Below are 27,103 nucleotides of genomic sequence, written 5' to 3'. Positions count from 1 at the left end.
TAGCCTATCATGATTGCGGTTTATCATATCGCGACATTGCTGCTCGCATTGGTCGAGATCCAATGACTGTTAGCAGAATATGGAATCGGTGGGTTCAGGAGGGTAGTAAGGAACGCCGTGCTGGATCCCAATGGCCTTTTATCACCAGCAGTCGAGATGACAGGCATCTTATCCGCACGGCTGTAATGGATTGTGCAGCCACGTCTCGATCCCTGAGTCAATAGATGGGGATGTTTGCAAGAAAACAACCATCTGCACGAACAGTTCGACGATGTTCGCAGCAGCATAGACTATCAGCTCGGAGACCATGGCTGCGGTTACCCTTGACGCTGCATCACAGACAGGAGCGCCTGTGACAGTGTACTCGATGACGAACCTGGGTGCATGAATGGCAAAATGTCATTTTTTCGGATGACTCCAGGTTCTGTTTACAGCATCGTGATGATCACATCCATATTTGGCGACATTGCAGTGAACGCACATTGGAAGCGTGTATTTGTCATCGCCATACTGGTGTATCACCCAGCATGATGGTATGGGGAGCCATTGGTTACACGTCTTGGTCACCTCTTGTTCACATTGAAGGCACTTTCAACTGTGGACGTTGCATTTCAGATGTGTTACGACCCATGGCTCTACCCTTCATTTGATCCCTGCGAAACCCTACATTTCAGCAGGATAATGCACGACCACATGTTGCAGGTCCTGTACGGGCCTTTCTGGATACAGAAAATGTTCCACTGCTGCCCTGGCCAGCACATTCTCCAGATCTCTCACCAATTGAAAACATCTGGTCAATGGTGGCCAAGCAACTGGCTCGTCACTATACGCCAGTCACTACTCTTGATGAACTGTGGTATCGTGTTGAAGCTGCATGGACAGCTGTGCCTGTACATGCCGTCCAAGCTCTGTTTGACTCAATGCCCAGGTGTATCGAGGCCGTTATTACAGCCAGAGGTGGTTGTTCTGGGTACTGATTTCTCAGGATCTATGCACCCAAATTGCGTGAAAACGTAATCACATGTCAGTTCTAGTATAATATATCTGTCCAATGAATACCCATTTATCATCTGCATTTCTTCTTGGTGTAGCAATTTTAATGGCCAGTAGTGTATTTCATGATACCTTTGTGAGTATATTGAAAACTGTTTACCTAAGAAAGTAGTGAAACATAATTGTAAGAAACCATCTAAAAACCTGTGGCTTACTAAAGGGATAAAAATACATTGTAAACAAAAAAGGGCAATGTATCTTATAGCTAGAAGGAGTAATGATCCAGAAACAGTCATACATTATAAAAGCTGCTGCATTGTGTTAAGAAATGTTATTAAAAGGTCCAGAAAAATTTGCATTATGTCTGAGATTAGAATCTCTGACAGTAAAATTAAAACAATTTGGGATATTGTTAAAAGTGAAACAGGGCAGCCAGGAGCACAGGAAAACTGTATTTTTATCAAACTCAATGACAAGCTTGTTAATAAAAAGTCATAAGTAGAAAATATTTTCAATAATCATTTTTATGTGCTGTACAGAAAACAGGATCCTTGTGTGCATTAGAAAATGGAAGGCTGTATGTGGAGGATACAATACTTATGTAATTTGATAAAACTGGAATTCAACCTGCCTCTCTTGCTAAAAGTAGCAAAATAATAAGTTCACTCAACAGTAAAAGCTCATATGGATTGATGGCATTTCCAACAGAGTACTAAAAGATTGTTCCCAAGAGGTAAGTATAATTCTCAGCCACATTTTCAGTAGCTCACTGAAACAGGGCACTATCTACATCTACATCCATACTCTGCAAGCCACATGACGGTGTGTGGCGGAGGGTACCTTGAGTATCTCTATCGGTTCTACCTTCTATTCCTGTCTCATATTGTTCGTGGAAAGAAAGATTGTCGGTATGCCACTGTGTGGGCTCTAATCTCTCTTATTTTATCCTCATGGTCTCTTCACAAAATATACGTAGGAGGGAGCAATATACTGCTTGACTCCTCGGTGAAGGTATGTTCTCGAAACTTCAACAAAAGTCCGTACTGAATTACTGAGCATCTCTCCTGCAGAGTCTTCCATTGGAGTGTATCTATCATCTCCGTAACGCTTTCGTGATTACTAAATGATCCTGTAACAAAGCGCGCTGCTCTCCGTTGGATCTTCTTTATCTCTTCTATCAACCCTATCAGGTATGGATCCCACACCGGTGAGCAGTATTCAAGCAGTGGGTGAACAATCGTACTGTAACCTACTTCCTTTGTTTTCGGATTGCATTTCCTTAGGATTCTTCCAATGAATCTCAGTCTGGCATCTGCTTTACCGACGATTAATTTTGTATGATCATTCCATTTTAAATCACTCCTAATGCCTACTCCCAGATAATTTATGGAATTAATTGCTTCCAGTTTCTGACCTGCTATATTGTAGCTAAATGATAAATAATCTTTCTATGTATTCGCAGCACATTAAACTTGTGTACATTGAGATTCAATTGCCATTCCCTGCACCATGCGTCAATTTGCTGCAGATCCTCCTGCATTTCAGTACAATTTTCCATTGTTACAACCTCTCGATACACCACAGCATCATCTGCAAAAAACCTCAGTGAACTTCCGATGTCATCCACAAGGTAATTTATGTATATTTTGAATAGCAACGGTCCTATGACACTCCCCTGCGGCACACCTGAAATCACTCTTACTTCGGAAGACTTCTCTCCATTGAGAATGACATGCTGCGTTCTATTATCTAGGAACTCTTCAATCCAATGACACAATTGTTCTGATAGTCCATATGCTCTTACTTTGTTCATTAAACGACTGTGGGGAACTGTATCGAATGCCTTGAGGAAGTCAAGAAATACGGTATCTACCTGTGAACCCGTGCCTATGGCTATCTGAGTCTCGTGGATGAATAGCGTGAGCTGGGTTTCACACGACCGTCTTTTTCGAAACCCATGCTGATTCCTACAGAGTAGATTTCTAGTCTCCAGAAAAGTCATTATACTCGAACATAATACGTGTTCCAAAATTCTACAACTGATCGACGTTAGAGATATAGGTCTATAGTTCTGCACAATCTGTTCGATGTCCCTTCTTGAAAACGGGATGACCTATGCCCTTTTCCAATCCTTTGGAATGCTATGCTCTTCTAGAGACCTACGGTACACCGCTGCAAGAAGGGGGGGCATGTTCCTTCGCGTACTCTGTGTAAAATTGAACTGGTATCCCATCAGGTCAAGCAGCCTTTCCTCTTTTGAGCGATTTTTATTGTTTCTCTATCCCTCTGTTGTCTATTTTGATATCTACCATTTTGTCTTCTGTGCGACAATCTAGAGAAGGAACCACAGTGCAGTCTTCCTCTGTGAAACAGCTTTGGAAAAAGACATGTAGTATTTTGGCCTTTAGTTTGTCATCCTCCGTCTCAGTACCATTCTGGTCACAGAGTGTCTGGACATTTTGTTTTGATCCACCTACCGCTTTGACATCAGACCAAAATTTCTTAGGATTTTCTGCCAAGTCAGTACATAGAACTTTACTTCCAAATTCTTGAACGCCTCTCGCATAGCCCTCCTCACACTACATTTCGCTTCGCATAATTTTTGTTTGTCTGCAAGGCTTTGGCTATGTTTATGTTTGTTTGCTGTTGAGTTCCCTTTGCTTCCGCAGCAGTTTTCTAACTCGATTGTTGTACCACGGTGGCTCTCTTCCATCTCTTACGATCTTGCTTGGCACATACTCATCTAACACATATTGTACGATGGTTTTGAACTTTGTCCACTGATCCTCAACACCATCTGTACTTGAGACAAAACTTTCGTGTTGAGCCATCAGGTACTCTGAAATCTGCTTTTTGTCACTTTTGCTAAAAAGAAAAATCTTCCTACCTTTTTTAATATTTCTATTTACGGCTGAAATCATCGATGCAGTAACTGCTTTATGATTGCTGATTCCCTGTTCTGCGTAAACTGTTTCAAATAGTTCGGGTCTGTTTGTCACCAGAAGGTCTAATATGTTATCGCCATGAGTCAGTTCTCTGTTTAACTGCTCAAGGTAGTTTCCAGATAAAGCACATAAAAAAATTTCACTGGATTCCTTGTCCCTACCACCCGTTATGAACGTTTGAGTCTCCCAGCCTATATCCAGCAAATTAAAATCTCCACCCAGAACTTTTCTTGATAGACTGAAATACACCATTGTCAAACCATTGTACAAAAAGGGGGATAAGTCTGATGCTAACAACTACTCCCCAGTCTCACTTCTGACAGCTTTACCTCAAATAGTAATATATTCAAGATTAGCTTCACATATTTGAAAAAATGATGTACTAACAAAATGTTAGTTGGTTCTCAGAAAGTCTATTCAACAGGCTATATATGCTTTCATGGTTCAAAAATTATATACTCTGAATAACCAAACATCAACCTTTGAAAGAATTTTATCCATAATTGATGCTGTCACACTCCGTGACTGTTCCTTTATAGGGTGTAGAAAAATATCCATTACCAGTCACAATAAAAGGTTATTTATTTGCCACATGACTGGTTTTGGGCTTGCACCCATCCTTATGTGTTCATATATTCATGTACATGTTTATACTGCTGGAGATCACTGTATAAATACAAAAAAAAAATATTAAATACAAAAAAATTGGATGCTGGTGACTAAACAGATACTAGTGGGACAATTGTAAGTGGCAGGGCAGCATTTGTTGCAAATATATCTGTACTTACATAAAGATGAAGCACTATTATTATAGTTACGCTGCATTGGAACAGTGGAGCACTAGCTTGCTTCAGGAGGGAGTACAGTGGCTTTATGACACCATTTCTAATGGAATCAGTGCCTGCATGCATCCAGGTCAAAGTAGTGTAACACCTTACTGATAAGTAGGTTCATACAGACAAATTCTTTGTTAATTTGACTTCTCTTTTAATCACTGAAGTAGCATCATATAACCTCTCAGCTCATGAAGTTTCATTTAATTTCCTCCTTCCTATCCAAGTGATTCAGCTCTTTATTTTCACTTAACTTTTTTGCCAGGCAGTGTATATTCCTTCATTTATTTTACAATGGGGGGCATATATTTGATCATTATTTGTAAGACATGCAGCAAGCACCACTAAGCACTGCACAGGCCACATTTATCTCTGCCAGAAACCAACTCAGAATACACTGACACCTAGCTAACTGAAGTAGTGGGATGCAGTGGCATATCTCACAAGAAAGCCTTTAAGTAAGGATATAATCATGTTCTATAAGATGAGGATGAGTATAATGTTCCTATGGCAAACTGTTCATATAGAAGAATTTAGTTACTTATTAAAATGTGATGGAAAGGCTAGATAAGCACAAGAGAACTTTATAAGAAGTACAGATTTAGATAATGTATTTTTGTAATATAAATCATGCCCAGTTAGTGAAACAAATGAAACATGAAAAGTTTCATGAGACAGGTTATTTGTGGCAGAAACTACATGAATATTCATAAATGTACCTACTACTGAAGATGCAGTCAATTGGTGACTAAATCTTGAGTCAGTAACAGGACTGTAACTGAATAATTGTGTGTGTAAGAAAATATAATAATTTCATTTGAACTGAGAATTTCTTTTTAGCAAAAGGTGCAGATAGTATTTTAATAGCAATACAGTTCCTAGTAAATTCATGTTATGATTACACATTAGATATCCCCACTAAGTACTTATTATTAGCTAATGCACTGTCCTCCGCAGGGCAAATCAGAAACTGTCACTGATGAGTGGAAATAGTTGAGACAAGAGCATATTTGTGGGATTCTAATGTGAAGTCAATTTTTTGGTGTGAGCCCCTCACAATTGGTGCACTGTGAGTCAGTGACATAAGTCTAAGTACGGCTGTAAGAAGATAGATAGAGGAATGACCGAAGGAGTGAATGATACAGAAATTGGCGTTTGGCATTGAGAAACAGCTGAAGACATTAATAATGAACAGTGCTCAATGGCCTGATGGACCCTGTCAGATCCTCTATAGACTTTGCAGTTGATATTATCATGCACGTCAATATAATATAGTGCAGATTCTTTGAACAAAAAAGACTGTGCCATATCATTGGAAGAAATCACGAGTCACACTCAACTACAAGGAACATAGAGAAGTGAACCACAGAACTACCACCTTACATCATTTACACCCACCGATTATAGTACCTTATAACAAATTTCGGGCTCAAGCATAACATATTATCTCAAACAGAATGGCCACCTCTATGCTAACAGGTATGGATTCCATAAAAATCTATCACACAAAGCCCAACCTTCAATTACCTTACATGACAACCAGATTGATATAGTATTTCTTGATTTCTGAAAAGAATTGGAGTTTGTTAACACACCAATGATGATTAACAAAACTATGATCATACGTGTGGTACCAGGTAACATGAGATGGACTGCTTACCTATGCTCAGTTGTAAAGAAAGCAAGTGGCAGGCTTTGTTTCATTGGTAGAGAACTGGGAACATACTGACTTTCTACAAAGGAGATGGCTTACAGAACACTCATGTGACTCAACCTATAATGTTGACGACGGGTTGTGGTTCATACCGAATAGGACTAACAGTAGATACTGAATGTACACATAGAAGAGGAGCATGAATAGTATTCCAGTTTGTTTAACTAACAGGTGAGTGTCATAAAAACGATGAAAAATCTGACCTGGAGGATACCAGAGTACACTTGTCACCTATCCCACAAAAGCCTAGTTACATTTCAGGAGTCAGTAATAAGGGAGGAATCTAGAAATGTACTACAGCCACTTCTGTATTGATACAGTAGGGACCATACAGACAAGATTATGCTAATCAGAGAACACACAGAGGCATTTAAACAGTCATTCTTCTCATGTGCTATACACTAACAGAACAGGACAAAATGCTAATACATGGAACAAGGAGAAGTACAGGATCTGAACAAAAATTCGGAAACATAGTGACAAACTCATGCCTAAACATAAATGCAGACACTAACAAAGCATTTAGGTTCCACCATTGTATTTCTCTGTGAAAGGCACCTTTGTGTTGTCCTCAACACCTTGTGAGAATGAGTCATCCTCAGAACAGTTGTTTTAAGTAGTTGTGAGTACATTGTGATGGACCTAGGTGAATTCAAATTAGGGCACATGGTTTGTGCTCTTATGATGGGTGCTTCCATAATCAAAGTAGCCAAAGTTTTTGGTGTTTCAAGAGCCAACATATCGAAGATTTATACTGCATACATTGAAAATGTAAAATCAACAGCTCATGCACAATATGGACAAAAGTGTGTTGAGGGACCATGGCAGGTTATCACTGAAACCAACTGCGATAAAAAGTAAAGAGGACAACAACTGCCAAAGTCAATGCAGAACTGAATGTCTTGCTGGTGAATCCTTTCAGCACCAAAACAACATGAAGTGATTTCCATAAGCTGGGAGTTCCAGGATGAGCTGGAATTCCATAACACCTCATTAGTGATGAAAACTCCCATAATAGGAAAACTTTCAGCTGAAGACATAAAATCTGGGTTACAGTGCAGTGGAAGTAAGACACCTAGTAGGATGAGTCTTGTTGCACACTGTTTCCAATTTCTAGTCAAGTTTACACCCCAAGAGTGAAATGTCGTGGGGGTCTGGTGATCTTTTGGCCAGCCATACTGTGGTATTCCATGGGCCCCATGGCTACTTTGGAAAGTTGTATGAGTGAAATGAGCTTTTTGGGTGATCAGATCCATCCAACAGCACAATGTTTATTCCCCAATAGTGTGTTCCAAGATGACATGGCCCTTGTTAAAACTGCTTGCATCATCCAGGAGTAGTTTTGTGAGTGCAAGGAGGAATTGTCACATCTTCTGTGGCCACCATAGTTGCTATATCTAAATATTATTGAGCCTTTGTAGTCTGCTTTGGTGAGAGTCGTGTGTAATCGCTATCCACCTTCATCATGGTTACCTGTACTTGCCACTGCAGGAAGAATGGTACGAGATTACATTGAAAACCATACAGGATCTTGTTTATTCATTTTGAGATGATTGGAAGCTGCTTTGGATGCAAATGGTTTTTATAAACTGTATTAGGCATGGTACTGTTTTTGTTTTTGCTGTTTCCATGTCTTGGTATATCCCTTGTACCTTCTTCCATGCACTCTGCTGTGGCTTGTAGACTATGGATGAGATTTGAACTGTTATTTTAGGAACTACTAATTCATTGAAGGGACATTATCAGTTTACATTTGGGATTCCTCAAGGCACTTCTATATATTTTAATTGTCATTCATCTTTCCACATTAATTCAGATGATGACTCAGTAATGTCCTATCAGTTCGTTTTATGAATGAGAGCTGTATCCACCAGTATTGTGCTTTTAAGTGTATTGCCATCTTTAACTGCTATAAAAAGTATAGCATCTGAACCAAGGAGCCCCATTCAGTGCTTTTTTAGTTGCTGATAGGTTCTCAAATTTATATCTTTGCTCTTTTCATCATAAAAACATTCTTGGTTGTGGTTACATGGTGAATATACCTGTCATCATTATATCTGTTGGTCTTATATGCAGTCCAATGTAAGGAAATCAGTCTTGCATTGCAAAATTACAATTTTGTCACACACAACAGTGATAATTGAGATACGAATTCTAGAGCAATGACAGTTTTCTACATCTGTAAGTACTTATCTTTTAGAAACTGACACAACAAATACATATATGAATGTTATAGATTCTATTAAAACATTTATTTGGTCAACATTGCTATATAGAAAAGAGTGATTACTAGTTTCAACAGCTAAAAATGGTCACCTTCAGATATAGAAATTGCTGTAAAAAATAAAGTCAGAAATATTTTGGAATACAATATAGTTAATAACAACAATCACACAAAAGCTGTTAGGAGTACCAGTACATATTAGAAAACAAATGCATTGTCATTACAGTATTAACGTCCTTAAGGAAATGACAGTTGTAGAACAGAAAGAATAAAATCACATTAATATGATCCAAGCCCAATAGCACAAAGCTATTTGCAACAAAATTCCAATGAAAACATACCTTATTGTTGTATTTACAGTATACAAGTGTAAAACACATTGTAAAAACATAATTGCAGTGTTTTGAACGTAACATTGACTCCCAATGCCTGGTCACATCGTCAGTCAAAGGGAAAAAATCTAATACAGCAGAACTTAAAATACCAGTGTATTTGGTTAAAGCATTAGCACAGCATGCTGTTCCCTATGAATACTAGCCACAGTGTGTAATAGCTCATGTCTAAAGACAACATACTATGCACAAATTGTAGAAAATGTGTTCAGACTGCAAAAACAATCCATCAGAATAATGAGCAAGAGCCACAAAAAAGCCCACTGCATTTAGTTACTCAAAAAATTGTGTATTGTTGTCATTTCCAAATTACCATGTATTCCAATGTACAGTTTCTATTTAAAAAATGGAAAAAAAGATCAGTATGCAGCAAACAATTCCATACATGAAACTTCCTGGCAGATTAAAACTGTGTGCTGGACCAAGACTCGAACTCGGGACCTTTGCCTTTCAGGCAACTGCTCTACCATCTGAGCCACCCAAGCACAACTCACGCCCCATCCTCACAGCTTTACTTCTGTTGGTACCTAGCCTCCTACCTTCCAAACTTTACAGAAGCTCTCCTGTGAACCTAGTAGAACTAGCACTCCTGAAAGAAAGGATATTGCGGAGACATGGCTTAGCCACAGCCTGGGGATGTTTCCAGAATGAGATTTTCACTCTGCGGTGGAGTGTGTGCTGATATGAAACTTCCTGGCAAATTAAAACTGTGTGCCAGACCGAGACTTGAACTCGGGACCATTGCCTTTCGCGGGCAAGTGCTCTACCAACTGAAAGGCAAAGGTCCCGAGTTCGAGTCTCGGTGCGGCACACCGTTTTAATCTGCCAGGAAGTTTCATATCAGCACACACTTCACTGCAGAGCAAAAATCTCATTCTGAATTCCATACATGATCATTAAACCAGATATAAACTGCCAAAAGAGATAAAAGACATAAAGGGAGTCCATAAATTTAAAACATAACTTATAGAATATTCACTAAAATATTTTTTACTGCATTACAGAATTCATGCAACATAAAATTATTACAAATAAATAAGTAACTTTATCAATTACAAAGCAGACCAAGAGGGTGGAGTATGCTTGTAAACAACACAGTAGCTTGTAGTCTGTGATTTACTCCATGCAATACAAAACCAAGGTGAACTACTCGAAGAGTCTTCCAATTCATTTCTCTTTTTTTGAAGCAGGCTCCTGCCTAAGATAATGAAGTGACAAATTGCTTACATGTATATTTGTATTATGAATCTCTTATGTTTAGCCTGTTTTTTTCCATTACCTTATGTACCTCATATTATAAATTATGAATGTATATGTGTGTGTAATGATGACATCCATACAAAGAATTTTGTCTATGAATGGATGAATATATGTATATTCATCCATTCATAGACAAAATTCTTTGTATGGATGTCATCATTACACACACACACACACACACACACACACACACACACACACACACACACACACACACACACACTCATAATTTATAATATGAGGTACATAAGGTAATGGAAAAAACAGGCTATATATATATATATATATATATATATATATATATATATATATATATATATATACACTTCATTGAACAATATGAAAACCAGCAACCTTATAAAATGCAATGCTGTTCAGCTAATGTTGTTGTAAGTAATATAAACTATAATACAATACATATAAAATTCATCTGCAGCTTGTTGTAAGAAGTTAAATAATTTGAATAATTGGCTGGTAGTGGAAGTCTTACATGGCTTTATGTATATGTGAAACATGAACTAATGTTCAAGAAATGTACTAGCTGCTCTTATCATTACTAATAATTACATGTAAAATGTGCCCATATTATGATACATTGAACAGAATAACAACCAAAGCAGAAAAACAAGTAGTGTGAACAACTTCCAAGTGTGTTCATCTTAGATAGCCAATGGCTAATTACAAAGCCATACGTAAATATCAACATTATATTTATAAAATGTAGCTTAACATAATGACGTGCTCAAAAATAAACTCTCACCAAACACCATGCAAGTCAAAAGACAGCAGCATTCACTACGAGTAAATAGTGGTGGCTCCATTAACACAAGAATGAAGATCTTGAACTAATGTCATTGTGCAAGGTAATGTAGTGTAATATATACAGTATTTATAGAAATTTTAGTGAGGATATAAAAGATTATAAGTAGAAATAATTGTTAATATAGATCCAAGGTTATTGGAATGTACGATGGGTAGACCTGTATCCATGTCTGAATAAATGTTAAGCTTTAATGTGAAGTCAGTGCTGTTCCTTATGGTGAACTCAGGCAGAATTCTATTCTGTTTCGTTCTACATCTGGCCAATGGCCTTGCTGCAGTGGTAACATCGGTTCCTGTCAGATCACCAAAGTTAAGCGCTGCTGGGCTGGGTTAGCACTTGGATGGGTGACCACCCGGTCTGCCAAGCGCTGTTGGCAAGTGTGGTGCACTCAGTCCTTGTGAGGCAAACTGAGCAGCTACCTGATTGAGAAGTAGTGGCTCCAGTCTTGGAAACTGACATACGGCCGGGAGAGTGGTATGCTTGATTGAGAAGTAGTGGCTCCAGTCTTGGAAACTGACATACGGCCGGGAGAGTGGTATGCTGACCACATACCCCTTCATATCCACATCCAGTGACGCCTATGGGCTGAGGATGACATGGTGGCCGGTCAGTACTGTCAAGCCTTCATGGCCTGTTCGGGAGTAGGAGTAGTAGTAGTAGTAGTAGTAGTAGTAGTAGTATGTCTGACCTGGCCTCAAGGATATTAACACAATAATGACCTACAGCTGCCGGCCGGAGTGGCCGAGCGGTTAAAGGTGCTACAGTCTGGAACCGCACGACCGCTACGGTCGCAGGTTCGAATCCTGCCTCGGGCATGGATGTGTGTGATGTCCTTAGGTTAGTTAGGTTTAAGTAGTTCTAAGTTCTAGGGGACTTATGACCACAGCAGTTGAGTCCCATAGTGCTCAGAGCCATTTGAACCATTTTTGACCTACAGCTTTTACATAATTATTCTAGTTAATGCTACTGCATTATGAAATATTTGTGACCGTCTATAATAATTTCCAGATCTGAAGATTACCACTTAAGTTGTTGAAACTATTAATCACTGTTTTCTACATTGCAATCTTGGCCAAATCAAGGTTTTAATAAAATCTCCAACATTGAAGTTTACAGGTTGCTCTCTCCATGCTGACAGTAAGGTGATTCATATACTTGTGTGTTTTGACAAGGTATATGTAAATCACCACCTTGTTTTTATTGCACTGTTTACCAATAGTGCTAATTAGGGTGACTTTTGTGACTGCTTATTTGTTTTCCTGAAGGCAATGAAACAGATATGGTGTGAAAATTTTTCTCAGCTAATTCAGTCTCTTTGGTGCCCTCCAACTGATTAAAAACATATTCATAGCTGAGAAAATGATCCATATGATTAAGTACTCCTATACCCTGCTAGCAAAAAGAGGAGAGAGGAAAACATTCAATTGTGCACCTGGATGCATTGTGTTGTTGTTTTTAGTGTGTTGCAAGAGTTGCTTAATTTCTCAGAATTTTATTAGTATATGCACTAGAGATCATGATGTCAAACACTCAAGAAGCCACGCACATCATCATCATGATCAACAACAACAACAACTTCATGTAGTGGAAAGTCTAAGCTACCACCTGAGTCTTGTGATGTAAGCTGAAATTTTTCGCTTGTTATAAGTGAAAATTTTTACTCACTCTCGCACATGTACCTACCATTCACATGTTCCAAAAAAATCATGGAAAGTAATTTATTTTGTTAACTGACTTGGATTCATTGAATTGGTTCATGACACTCAAGGAGGAAAGAATAATTGTAAAAGACATAAGAAAATTTGAATATTTCTGTTGAAGTGAATTTTTAATTGTGTCAGCATTTGTAAACTTGCAAGGTACCCAACTAATAGATGAATATTTGTTTTTCAGTCATTATATTGAAGAGGTTATAGCAAACTCAGCTTATGACTTCAGTAGCTACTTTCAAGATGATCATATTGTGAGTATACATTGTATATACTATTCTGAAGCTTATCAGAATGAAATTCTGTCTAAAGTAGTCAAGTTTCAAAATCAAACAAGCTATGGGGCATATATGATAAGTTTAAATCTTCAGTAATACTGATTTCTGTTCACTGTTACCATGTCAGTTGATTTAGTTTTTGAGAGTAGATTGCTCCTTAACAGAATTTCATCTACCTTATGGATTTAGCTTGTAATATTCCTTGATATTGTTTTAAACTGACCTGTCATAGTGGAGATGCCTACAATATGCCTTACCATGCTATTTGAATAAGTATAACTTTGCCTTTCTGATCTCACTATCGTTTAATATCTTTACCGTAAAAGTGTTACCTAAACATTACAATAAACAATTGAAATTGTTTTTAGTCAAGACCAAATTATGTAGGTCAGCACATTATTCTCACTTCCTTCTGCTGAATGAACAAAAACCAATGTAATACAGATACATTTATGAAGAAATGAGAGACTGTTATAGTTAAATCCACCACACACAATATATTGACATCAATTATTGAAGTATGGTATAATGAATAGTAATTGGCCAATTTGGACACATGCTAATGTTAATCAGTTGGACTATTAGCTTTATATAAATAATGCAAATACACAATATGAATTTAATGAATTTCTATACCAGTAAATCTGGTTAGACAGAAACAGCAGTGTCTGATGTCATTGAAGTACTTGCAACTGAAAACATTGATCAAACATCTCCTCATAGTAAAGTGTGTTAATTAAAACCATTAAATCCTTGGCAGTGCAGTTTCTAACAGTATTCTGGGAGTATAATTGTAACAGAATTACAACACTAAATTAGAGCAGCTACATACACACATGTACAGTAGCAATATATAGAACACAGATATAATAGGTCCTATTTAAAGACAGTTAAAGCATACATTCCAGTATTGTAGATAAAAACTTAGCTATTTTGATGATTCTGTTTGAAATTGAAATAAAGTTAAAATGTGAAAAAAGGTACTTATAATACCAGTTACAATTCTGAAAACTTCATTTGGAGGATGTTATAAATAGTAAGCAATAATTAATTTTCATCATTGACTGTTCATTTCAATATGTACTTCTGGTCCTTCAACATTGTTACGGTACTATAGTACACTAATAGGACATGGAGAAGGTGCCTTTCCAGGTGATACAGAACTTTCTTAGGCTACACACACAGTTAGAATTTTACTTCTGATTTATTCAGTTGAGAAAGGATTAAGGTTCTATGTGTCTCTACAGTCCTACAGAGTACTCAGCTATACGAAGTCTGTTCAAAACATTCTGGAACAATCATAGTTTTGCACCAATGATGTGTAGGAGTAAAATGCAGTTGGCATCCCTGCACACACCTATGTTTAATGTATAACTACCAGAAGTTCCATTGTTCACAAAGCAGGATCACGTGATGATAGTGGGTGGAGTGGGAAACAGTATTGATAGGAATCAGGGCTACGGTACTGAGTGTGACCTGGTGAAAATAGCCTCAGCAACGACCCATACCAGTGTTGGGCTGGTGCCTGCTTTTGTGCGGCATGATCAGCCCCAGTTGAACCGCTCTGTCAGGAGGGTAAATATGGAGTTGGCTCAGTTGCGTAGGGCGGTCACTCTGTCAGACATTGGATTGGTTCCTGTCAAGGCTATTGATAGGGAGGATTTCACAAGGCATGGCCTACACCTCAATACAAAAGGGAAGGGTAAACTGGTAGGGTTGTTAGCAAAATCCATAATGGGGGACACTAGTACTCATGCATGTACCTCTTTTTTAGACTAATATCAGTGTCCAATGAGAAGTACAGGCAGGCAGGTGCTAAAGAGGTCCAAAGCTCACAAAATTCTCACAACAGGAAAGTAAATAATAATGTTACCATATTTAAACAAAATATTGGTGGCTTAAAGAAAAAAGTAGATTCTCACAAAAGTAAAGTAAAAAATGTTACCATTTTTCACCAAAATATTCTGGGATTGAAGAAAAAAGTAGATGAGCTCCTGGTTTGTTTAGATGACATTGAATCTGATAATGTAATAGATATACTATGCCTGTCTAAGCATCACATTGTGTCTAATATGGAAACGGTAAATGTCAGTGGTTATAAACTAGCTGCACATATGAGTACAGAGAATAAGTTGAGAGGAAGAGTTGCCATATATATCAAAAGTTATCACTGTGTAGAAAGCTTAGATACAAAAAGTTTTGTCTAGAGCAACATACTGAAGCAGGTGCCTGTCAAATTAATCTGAAGGAGGGCTCTTTTATAATTGTAACAGTATATGGGTCCCCTTCAGGAAACTTTCATTTAATTCTGGATAACTTGGATGCCTTGTTGTGCTATCTGTCAGATAGGGGAAAGCAAATTATTATTTATGGGGACTTCAATGTTGATTCACTGAAAGAGTGTAATAGGAAGAATGACCTGGAAGTCTTGCTCGGATCTTTCAATTTGACATCTGTCATTAATTTTCCTACCCGGGTAGTACAGGACAGCAGCACATTGATAGGTAACACTTTTATAGACCAAGATAGGTTTAAAAACATAAATTCTTGTCCTGTTGAGAATGGGCTTCCTGATCATGATGCTCAGCTACTTACAGTATATGACATAGCTCCATTCAGTAATTGAAAACAACCTTCCAAAGTTGTGTGTTCAATTAATGACTTAACAATTAGAAATTTCAGAGAAAATCTTCAGCAGTTAGACTGGGATGAGGTGTACAAGGAACACAATGCTAATTTAAAATATCTTATTTCGTGATACACTTGTAAGAGAATTTGAAAACTCTTTCCCCAAGAAAGTAGTTAAATCTAATTATAAGAAACCATGCAAAAAACCTAGGCTTACTAAACGAATAAAAATATGTTGTAACCACAAAAGGGAACTGTATCTAACGACAAGAAAGAGTAAAGACCTAGAAACAGCCAAATATTATAAAAACTACTGTGACTCATTAAGAAAGGTTATTAAAAAAGTCCAGGAGCATGTGCATCATGTCTGAGATTAATACCTCTGATAACAAAATCAAAACAATTTGGAATATTATTACAAGGGAGACAGGGCAACCAAGAGTATAGGATGACAGCATCACCACCAAAGCGAATGGAAACTTGATAAACAACAACCTGGAAATTGAAAACATTTTGAATAATCATTTTTTAAATGTTGTAGAGAAAATAGGATCTAAATGTTCATTAGAAGGAGCAAAGCAGTTAATGGAAGAGGCCTTACCCACACCATTTGATACAATTTAAATTCCACCCACCTTTCCTTCTTAAATTAGGAAGATAATAAACTCTCTCAAGAGTAAAAGCTCACATGGAATTGATGGCATTTCCAGCAGGATAATAAAAGCTTGTTCCCAAGAAATAAGTGGGATTCTTAGCCACATAAGTAATAGCTCTCTGAAGCAGGGTATTTTCCCCAATATACTAAAGTATGCCATTGTTAAACCACTGCATAAGAAAGGGGATACGTCTGATGTCAACAACTACCGCCCAATCTCTCTTCTGACTGCCTTATCCAAAATTCTTAAAGTAATGTATTGAACAGTAGCTTCACACCTTTGTAAAATAAAGTTTTAACAAAATGTCAGTTTGGTTTCCAGAATGGTTTTTCAATGGAAAATGCTATATATACTTTCACTAATGAAATATTAAATGACATTACTACACTTCAGAGTAACATTTTTGTAATATGCCTACTGCTATGATTTTAAATTTGATGTTACTTTTATTAACCTGCAGAGTTTACTATATAAATGGAAGTACTTTTTTCTAAGAAAAAAGAAAGAAAGAAAGAAAAGGGAGTATTGTTTTACCTTGTAACTGTCCCTGAGTAGATTTCTGAAGAATAATTTATGAGAGAGAGTGAGTGAGTGAGTGAGTGAGTGTGTGTGTGTGTGTGTGTGTGTGTGTGTGTGTGTGTGTGAGAGAGAGAGAGAGAGAGTGTGTGTGTGAGTGTTTTTGCCTATTCTATGAACCCATAACATTATTTTACAATATTCCAGCTCCCATAAAATTAGCTAGCAATAACAAAGCAATTATATACAGAACTTTGTATACAGAAGAAATTTTCTCTCAAATATCTGAACATAAAGAAGCAACTGAATAAACATTAGGTCTAAAAGCCACGGTAAACATTAATTAATATTATGGTGTATGGTACAAAGATGAAATATCTGTTAATATATTGTGACAAATCCAATCACTTCAAGTAAAAACTGCCTTTAAAGTTTCTATGAAAATTGCAGTTACTCTGTTTAATAAATGGGTAATAGGACTTGTAACACACCAAAATGACAAACATATGAGGTCTGTTCAAAAAATTCAGAACTTTGTCCACAAAATTTTTCTTCACATACCTTTCACTTATTGTACATGGCCTCCTTTGCAATACTCTCCTCCACAATTGATACACTGCTCCCACCACCATTTCCACTTTCAGAAGCAGGTTTGGCATGCCTCTTAACTATCATTGCAAATCTTTGTCCTTTCAATGGGGTTTTTGACTTCGAAAAAAAAAAAAAAAAAAAAAAAAAAGTCCACAGGGGATAGGTATGGAGAGTACAGATGATGAATCAGTACAGTGATTTCATTTTTTGTGCAATAGTCATGCACCAACAGGTCACAGTGTCTCACAGGTATCAAAATACATCCTGATAAGGTCATCAATTAACAGTTTGTCCCTGTAGCATGAATTAATGATGAACTAATCCTTCAAAGTCAAAGAAAACTATCAGCATGGCTTTGACATTTGACCTGACCTGACTAGCTTTTCTTGTCTTTGAGAACCTTTCCAGACCCATTGTGGATACTGAACCTCGGTCTCAACATCATAACCATAGTTCCATGTCTCATAACCAGTTATGATTCTCTTAAGGAACATCTCGTTCTCATTTTCACAATCCTATATTTCACAGACTGTAAGGCAAAGGTCTTTCTGGTCTTGACTCATGAGCCGTGGAATGAATTTGGTGGCCACACAATGCATTCGAACATGCTGTGTCAGGAGTTCATGACATGATGAAATGTTAAATTCTTCTGCAATCTCTTGAACAATCAGTCTTTCATTGGCACGCACAATTGTGTTGATGTTCCTGACATGAGTTTTGTTGGCAGATATTGAATGGTATCCTGAATGAGGGTCATCTTTAACTTATATCTGGCCATTTTTAAAACATGTGAACCATTTGTAACACTGAGTATGATTTAGGTACTCATTACCATAGGCCTCCATCATTTGGTTTGTCTCTGTAAAGGTTTCCTTGAGTTTCATGCAAAATTTAATGCAGTCATGTTGCTCCTCTAACGCTGCCATCTCAAAATTTGCAGACTGTGCGGCATAATGTTCTACTTAATATAGCACTGAACAATAACTAACAGACAGACATACAGATTAGATTAGATTAGTACTTGTTCCATAGAACATGAATACGGCACTTTGTAATGATGTGGAACATGTCAGGTTAATAAAAGGTGTCTATACAAGATATTACATTACACAAAATATTACATGACACTTAACTTTTTTTTGGTGGGGGATGGGGAAATTACCCACTTACTATATCCAAAAATTCATCTAATGAGTAGAAGGAGTTGCCATTAAGAAATTCTTTTAATTTTCTTTTAAACGCTATATGGCTATCTGTCAGACTTTTGATGCTATTAGGCAAGTGACCAAAGACTTTTGTGGCAGCATATTTACCCCCTTTTGAGCCAAAGTTAGATTTAACCTTGAGTAGTGAAGATCATCCTTTCTCCTAGTGTTGTAGCCATGTACACTGCTATTACTTTTGAATTCGTTTGGATTGTTAATAACAAATTTCATAAGTGAATACATATATTGGGAGGCTACAGTGAAGATACCTGGCTCTTTAAATAAATGTCTGCAGGATGATCTTGGATGAGCTCCAGCAATTATTCTGATTACACGCTTTTGTGCAATCTTTTAGTAAATGATGATTTACCCCAGAATATGATGCCACAGGAAGGCAGAGAATGAAAATAGGCGTGGTAAACTTTTCTGCTGAGATGTATATCACCAAAATTTGCCTTGGCCCTAATAACATAAGTAGCTGAACTCAAACGTTTCAGCGGGTCTTCAGTGTATTTTTTCCAGTTCAACCTCTGATCAATGCATACACCTAGAAATTTTGAATATTCTACCTTAGCTACCGATTTCTGATTGAAGTCTCTATTTATTAATGGTGTCATTCCATTTATTGTGTGGAACTGTATATACTGTGTTTTGTCACAGTTTAATGAGAGCACATTTGCAGAGAACCACTTAATGATTTTCTAAAAAACATTGTTTACAATTTTATCAGTTAATTCATGTCTGTTGGGTGTGATAGCTATACTTGTATCTTTGGCAAAAAGTACCAGCTTCGCATCTTCGTGAATATAGAATGGCAAGTCATTAATATATATTAAGGACAGCAGAGGATGAAAGGCCGAACCTTGTGGCACCCCATTCTTGATTGTTCCCCAGTTTGAGAAATCGCCAGTTTTTTCTATATTATGTGAACTGCTTATTTCAACTTTCTGCACTCTTCCAGTTAGGTATGTTTTAAACCACTTGAGTGCTGTCCTATTTATACCACAGTACTTGAGCTTATCTAGAAGTATTCCATGATTTACACAATCAAAAGCCTTTGAGAGATCACAAAAAATCCCAATGTAATGCCATAAGATAATGCTTATATCTGAAACTCAGACAACTGATTATCAAACACTGAGTGAAGTGGCACATTAGTAAGACACTGGACTAACATTCAATAAGGTAGCTATTCAAGTCCTCTCCAGGATGTCCAGATTTATGATTCCTGTGGTTTCTCAGAATTCCATAAGGCAAATGTAGGGGTAGTTACTTTTGAAAAGGTTAGGGTCAATTTCCTTCTCTGTCTTCCCCTTATCCTAGCTCATGTACCATTTCTACTGTCTTCATCATCAACTGAGCATTAAAACATAAGATATTATACATTATCAAACATATAATCAAAGAGTGTAGTTTTCAATGCATTTTTACTTACAGTCTCAGCGATTTATCTGCAAATACCCTCAACAATAAAATAGACCTGTTGTGCAAATATATGAAGATTACATTTTGTATTTCATAGACATACTTGTTTCCACTTGATAGTAAATAAGAACTTTCACAAAATTTTGTGTTTAATCAGATGAGTATTGTGTTTAATCAGATGAATATTGTGTTTAATCAGATGAATATTGTGTTTCTTAACTGACAGTAATGAAATGTTAATCAAATGTTTTTCTTTCCCCTTCCTGTGAGTATGAGGACGTTGCAACAAGAATTGATGCAGATGCCAATGATGACTCAGTATGTGACTCTGAAGTGAGTACCACATTTAACAAACTGAAACATTAATTTTGAAGCATACTGTACAACTAATTTTAGAAAAAAAGAAACATGGCTATTTAAGTAATTAAGATTTTCTGTCACCAGGAGACTGTGCTGTACCCTAAGGTTGGCCAGAATGCAGATGATCGAACATTATTCATTGTTAATAATGATGGAAACTACAAGCAAGGAGTTAGGGTAGAGAAATGCAGGTGAGGAAACAAAATAGATCCTAATGAATAGAAAATACATAGACTTTCATGAGAATTTTTGATAATGCTTAATATTCAGTACTTCACTGTATAATACTTCAATCATATACAATGCAGCCATATCCCAGGTGATTGAAAGAATCTGGTCTGAATGTAATTTATCCATTACATACATCTACATATAAGAACTGATTCATTTAAATTAATAGTAATATAAAAGAAAGTTTTCTCTCTAAGACTAGTGTATGCTCAAATGAACAGCTGAGGAGTCTTTTGGATTGTCAAACAAATTGTACAGCAGTTGTTGACACTCTGAGAGCAAAGGTACTAGTACATTCAGGCATTATCCAATTGAAAGCTATTGGGTTAATTACCCAAATAGTTTGCTAGAGTTGTTTCAACACAATCTTTCATTAACAAACCCCCAAAAAGATGAAGCCAATGTCAGGATATAAACACTGATGTATTCTATCAGAAAAAGTGCTTAACTTCTTCAGATTTAGGGCACTCTAGAAGAAATTTAAAACAGTATTCCTTTATGTTGTGACGAGTTCGAATGATGTAACACTTGCTATGTAGGAACAAAAAGTTTTATAAATTACCACATGGTGTAATGTAAGTTGTTCTTTCATTGTTACCAGTTACAGCCTTGTCCTGAACTTTAACCTACCATCTTATGAAGATTATGTTCAGTTTTAAGGACACTGCAGCCACAAAAACAACAAAGACTAATAAGATATTCTTGTGTTCTTTCAGTTTGTGTCCAATGATCTCATCTGCTTTTATGTTATAGAAAGTATTGTAATTTATCAAGCACCAGTACAACAGGTCTTGCATATTATGTAATCAATTAAGCAATCTAAAAATAAAATTGTAATTATATGGGCAGTGGATAGAAGGGAAACAGGGAAATCTGTTAATGAAAAAGATGATTTCATAATTGGTCAATGATCAAAGGGTCCATGACTACAAAGGTTAAGCAAGCCTCTTTAAATACACTCCTGGAAATTGAAATAAGAACACCGTGAATTCATTGTCCCAGGGAGGGGAAACTTTATTGACACATTCCTGGGGTCAGATACATCACATGATCACACTGACAGAACCACAGGCACATAGACACAGGCAACAGAGCATGCACTATGTCGGCACTAGTACAGTGTATATCCACCTTTCGTAGCAATCCAGGCTGCTATTCTCCCATGGAGACGATCGTAGAGATGCTTGATGTAGTCCTGTGGAACGGCTTGCCATGCCATTTCCACCTGGCACCTCAGTTGAACCAGCGTTCATGCTGGACGTGCAGACCGCGTGAGACGACGCTTCATCCAGTCCCAAATATGCTCAATGGGGGACAGATGCAGAGATCTTGCTGGCCAGGGTAGTTGACTTACACCTTCTAGAGCACATTGGGTGGCATGGGATACATGCGGACGTGCATTGTCCTGTTGGAACAGCAAGTTCCCTTGCCGGTCTAGGAATGGTAGAACGATGGGTTCGATGATGGTTTGGATGTACCGTGCACTATTCAGTGTCCCCTCGATGATCACCAGTGGTGTACGGCCAGTGTAGGAGATCGCTCCCCACACCATGATGCCGGGTGTTGGCCCTGTGTGCCTCGGTCGTATGCAGTCCTGATTGTGGCGCTCACCTGCACGGCGCCAAACACACATACGACCATCATTGGCACCAAGGCAGAAGCGACTCTCATCGCTGAAGATGACACGTCTCCATTCGTCCTTCCATTCACGCCTGTCGCGACACCCCTGGAGGCGGTCTGCACGATGTTGGGGCGTGAGCGGAAGATGGCCTAACGGTGTGCGGGACCATATCCCAGCTTCATGGAGACGGTTGCGAATGGTCCTCGCCGATACCCCAGGAGCAACAGTGTCCCTAATTTGCTGGGAAGTGGCGGTGTGGTCCCCTACGGCACTGCGTATGATCCTACGGTCTTGGCATGCATCCGTGCGTCGCTGCGGTCCGGTCCCAGGTCGACGGGCACGTGCACCTTCCGCCGACCACTGGCGACAACATCGATGTACTGTGGAGACCTCACGCCCCACGTGTTGAGCAATTCGGCGGTACGTCCACCCGGCCTCCCGCATGCCCACTATACGCCCTCGCTCAAAGTCCGTCAACTGCACATACGGTTCACGTCCACACTGTCGCGACATGCTACCAGTGTTAAAGACTGCGATGGAGCTCCGTATGCCACGGCAAACTGGCTGACACTGACGGCGGCGGTGCACAAATGCTGCGCAGCTAGCGCCATTCGACGGCCAACACCGCGGTTCCTGGTGTGTCCGCTGTGCCGTGCATGTGATCATTGCTTGTACAGCCCTCTCGCAGTGTCCGGAGCAAGTATGGTGGGTCTGACACACTGGTGTCAGTGTGTTCTTTTTTCCATTTCCAGGAGTGTATCATTCCCTAAACAGAGTACAGGAACTTGGTCATGTCAGTTGTGAAGAAAAAGCTTTGTGGTATACTTGAGATTCAGTACAACAACAATTCACTCAGCTTGTTGCTGCTCTGATTAATTATTAATTAGGGAAACAATTCACTCTCTTGAAGAAAAAAGTATCATGGAAGTGTTAATAATACAGGCCAAATGTTAAAAGCATATGTTCCTCACATAACTATTGTACTTGCCCATATTATTTATGGTCTAATGTTTAATTTTCACTATATATTTTCCAGACAGGCTTAAGTATGTCATTGTTACACTGCTCTTTAAGAATGGTATCTGGACAGATATTAATAACCATCAACATTTTAAGAAATAGCATCCCTCTCAAAAGTTACGGTGGAAAATAGAATAACTAAGCATATCTGCAAAGATGAGATTCTGTGTTACTCACAATTTGTATTCTAAAACTAAATCTCCACTGCCATCTGCCATTTCACTGGCCATAAATTACAATGTCTTAATGACAAAATTTCACCCAGTGGGACTTTTGTGATCTGACAGACATTTAACTACACAAATGAAAACATTATTTTGGACAGACATGAGGTTTATGCCTTTCAAGGCACAATGAGTAAGTATATTTAACTGATACTAAACATAAAGTGCCATGTTAGACAGATTATGCCATTCTCCCAATGATTCTCCTTCAGAGTGGGAACAAATTACTACTGGTGTTCCTTAACATTCAATTTATAAATGACCTATAACAGAATTAGTTGCTAATGATGCAAGTATCATAATAAATCATAATAGAGCTGCAATAACAGGTACAATGCATATGTGCCAAGTAGTATTTATCATTATCAAAAATATACCATAGAGGAAAGAAAATGTGTAAAAGTTAGTGTTCAGTTTCCTGTGTGACTGTACATATTAATCAGAATCTAAATTGAGAATCATGCATTATAGACCTAATCATAATGTATAGTTCAGCAACAGTTCATGTACACATATTAACTGATTTTTGTGATGAAAGCAACACTTTACATACTTTCATTAATTAATATTTAGTGGAACAATATTCTGTTGCAGGTCTGCAAAAGCATCCACTGCACAAAAACATTCTCTAAGGATAGTAACCGGTATCCATCCTCAGACCTCATATAGGCAGTTAAGAACTATATATGCTACTGCTACCCTCACAATTAATTTCCTCTCTTATATAGTGTGTTGTGAGGAACCAGTCACAAATTGAAAATAAGAGTAGCATTTATAGACTCAGGACCACTATGCTATTAAAACAACGTATGACTTTTGACAGTTCTATGAGGAGTTAGTGGAGGGTAGTACTGCTGGCAGCATGTGTTGGGCATGCCATACCAATTGTCAGAACTTGGCTGTTAGCTGACCATATGTGAAGCATTGTTAAGTAATAAGGAAGTGGTAGTACTGAATGTGGTGCTTACAGCAATGAATATTTCATAGATGTTCAAAATCATAGTATAAACAGAACAATTCCAAAGGATGACACTCTTAGTGTCCCCTTCCTCAGACCCACAATTCATTCTGGAGCTGATAAAAATTATCATCTGTTTGATCTGTTCCATCAGCAACCCTTAACTGATCAATGTTTCCTCAAGTACCATCATAATATGGCTCACAACTTGACACCAGTCGTCTGGTTAACTTTGGTGACACTAGTTGTCAACATTTCCACTTTTTGGAATAAACTTTTTATTGTTTCTTGCTATGTTACACTTCATGTAGTTACATATAAGTTCAGATGGACTGAAATGGGTGTGCGATGGAGGAAGCCTGGTAACAATATGCTCTTAGCCACAGCCAGTCCATTGACATGACAGTGTGCGATGTTTGGTCTGCACAGCTTTAGAAGATTCATTACCTTCTTATTCTTGCCAGGTTCAAGGTTTTTATTTAAACTACACATTTCTCTTTACCCCAAATAAAATAGTGACCTTCCTTCAAAGCACAGATGAAGCATTCCTTAAGGCAGTGGAGTTATATGGTGCATTTTCTATTACTATAATTGAATCCAGGGGAATGTTTTGGTGCCAAAAATTAGAACACTATTTCCTGAAAATTGTAGCATTCAGTTCTTCTTGATAATCATTATTTTTCTGGACCAAAACACTAATAAACACTTTGGAATAAAGTGACAAGCCAGGCCAGCATGAAGGACAGTTCTTCCCTACTAGTGCTCTCACAAACAGCATGACAATAGGGTGCCCCTTATTTGTAGACCAGTTGGTATGTGAGAGGGGAACTGGGTTTGTCAATAATGTTATCTGGGTAGTGACATCATATCCTCTCCACTGGACTGAACTGTCAACGGTCACACACTTTTTGTCGGATTACAGGAACAACATCAGTTACATTACCTACAGTGTAGTCATTCTCATGTCCATGAATGAGAAAAAGAGGTACTCTAAAAACATGTTACCACCTTCCTTGGGAATTAAATGTGCTAACATACAATGAAAACAATTTTAAGAAACAAACCAAAATAAGTGCTTAACAACTCCACTACACCACATGAATTCCCAAATATATCTATATCATTTGTGTAAGGAAAGGACACCCACATCCAGGGCCAAGGGGGCCCACAGCCTGCCACTCCCCTCTCCTCATACCTTTGAGGCAAACGAAAGAATATAGTTTAATTAGGCATTTTTCCTTCAAGAAACTGATTTAAAAGTTCTGCAAGTTTTTAAGGTGGTCAGAATTGGAACCTTTTAATGGCTATTTGCAAGGCACCACTTGGCTTCCAAAATATTAAAAATTCTCCAGACTCCCAGGTCTGCCCCCCCCCCCCCCCCTCCACTACAAATTATCATACGGGAACCAATGATGTAAAGTTGGGCAGTGTTTATTAGATTTCATTGTAGGTTAAGCTAAAGTAAAAATACAGTTATCTAAATGACCTGGATGTGACCATGTTTCTGTTGAGAAAAAGTATGTCATTTGTAAACCTGCTCATTGATGACCATACAGATGTTTGTTGCATTGGGGGCTAGACCGGTATTGTGTATTTTTAATATTCTGGAAGATGAATGGCAACTTGTAAGAGGATAGAAAATTTTTCAGATCTAACCATGTGGAAAACATTTAATGCTGACTTCTTAAACCATTTTTTTTTTTGCCCTTGAACCTACTCACATGTTTCACATCATAGAAGTTGTAGGAAATGTAATTGATGGAATGTGCAAATATTTAAATATCTGTGATTCTTGTGAGGAAAACATTCATTGAAAATATTCAGTTAACAATCCACTGAAAATACTCTCCCTGTAAGAAACGTATTAATTCTTGAAAACTTTTGTAGTCAACCACACTGAAGTTGTTTCGAGAAAGTGCCATAAAATAACATACAATTGATGTTTTGCCTATGGTTCAGCATTTCAAAGTAACATCAATTGTACAGACTTCAATGGATTCTCTTTAGTTGCAGTGTGACTGACATTGAATGCAACATACAAACAAATGGAGCATATGAAGACAGCAATGTTACAAAATTTAACATTGTGCACCTTTATTTATGATTATTCCAGTTTCATTAAAATGTTCTCTCCTTCCTGCATTGTCTAAATTATTCAGCTGCAATTTTATGTTAAGTATGCTATAATCCTTTTATTTGTAACAATGTATTCCACAAAATTTAGGACTGATGACATCAGCAGTTTGGTTCCAAAGAGCTTAACACCACCACCACAGAATTTAAATTTTTTTCTAAGAGTTTACCACACTTTATCCTATCAAATGATTGTACTGATAGCAAAAGATGGACAACTGGTAATATTTATTGAGTAAATGTATAAATGTCAAACAGGCATCTCTTCTGAATTAAAACTGTGGTGACTTACTTAGTTCATTTCAACTTCAATATTACAGTAATAGGAAGCACAATACTTTCTCAAATATTTTTGAGAAAAGTT

The 27,103-nt window shown here is 37.7% G+C and overlaps 1 protein-coding gene and 1 pseudogene across 2 annotated transcripts in view; both read left to right on the top strand.

Annotated features, from left to right (window-relative positions):
- Positions 1–27,103, top strand: part of LOC126248444 (uncharacterized) — a 474,060-nt gene that overhangs the window by 429,565 nt on the left and 17,392 nt on the right. For both annotated transcript variants that reach the window (XM_049949424.1, XM_049949422.1), the window contains exons 5-7: positions 13,078–13,147; positions 20,463–20,525; positions 20,637–20,743. In XM_049949424.1, coding sequence (XP_049805381.1) covers positions 13,078–13,147; positions 20,463–20,525; positions 20,637–20,743 — 240 coding nt within the window. The remainder of the gene's footprint in view (positions 1–13,077; positions 13,148–20,462; positions 20,526–20,636; positions 20,744–27,103) is intronic.
- LOC126249829 (5S ribosomal RNA) lies at positions 11,443–11,560 on the top strand (annotated as a pseudogene).

This window comes from Schistocerca nitens, chromosome 3 (assembly GCF_023898315.1).
Source record: "Schistocerca nitens isolate TAMUIC-IGC-003100 chromosome 3, iqSchNite1.1, whole genome shotgun sequence".
Taxonomy (NCBI): domain Eukaryota; kingdom Metazoa; phylum Arthropoda; class Insecta; order Orthoptera; family Acrididae; genus Schistocerca; species Schistocerca nitens.
Note: the sequence above shows the minus strand (reverse complement) of the source record. Positions and strands in the feature narration are given on the sequence as shown.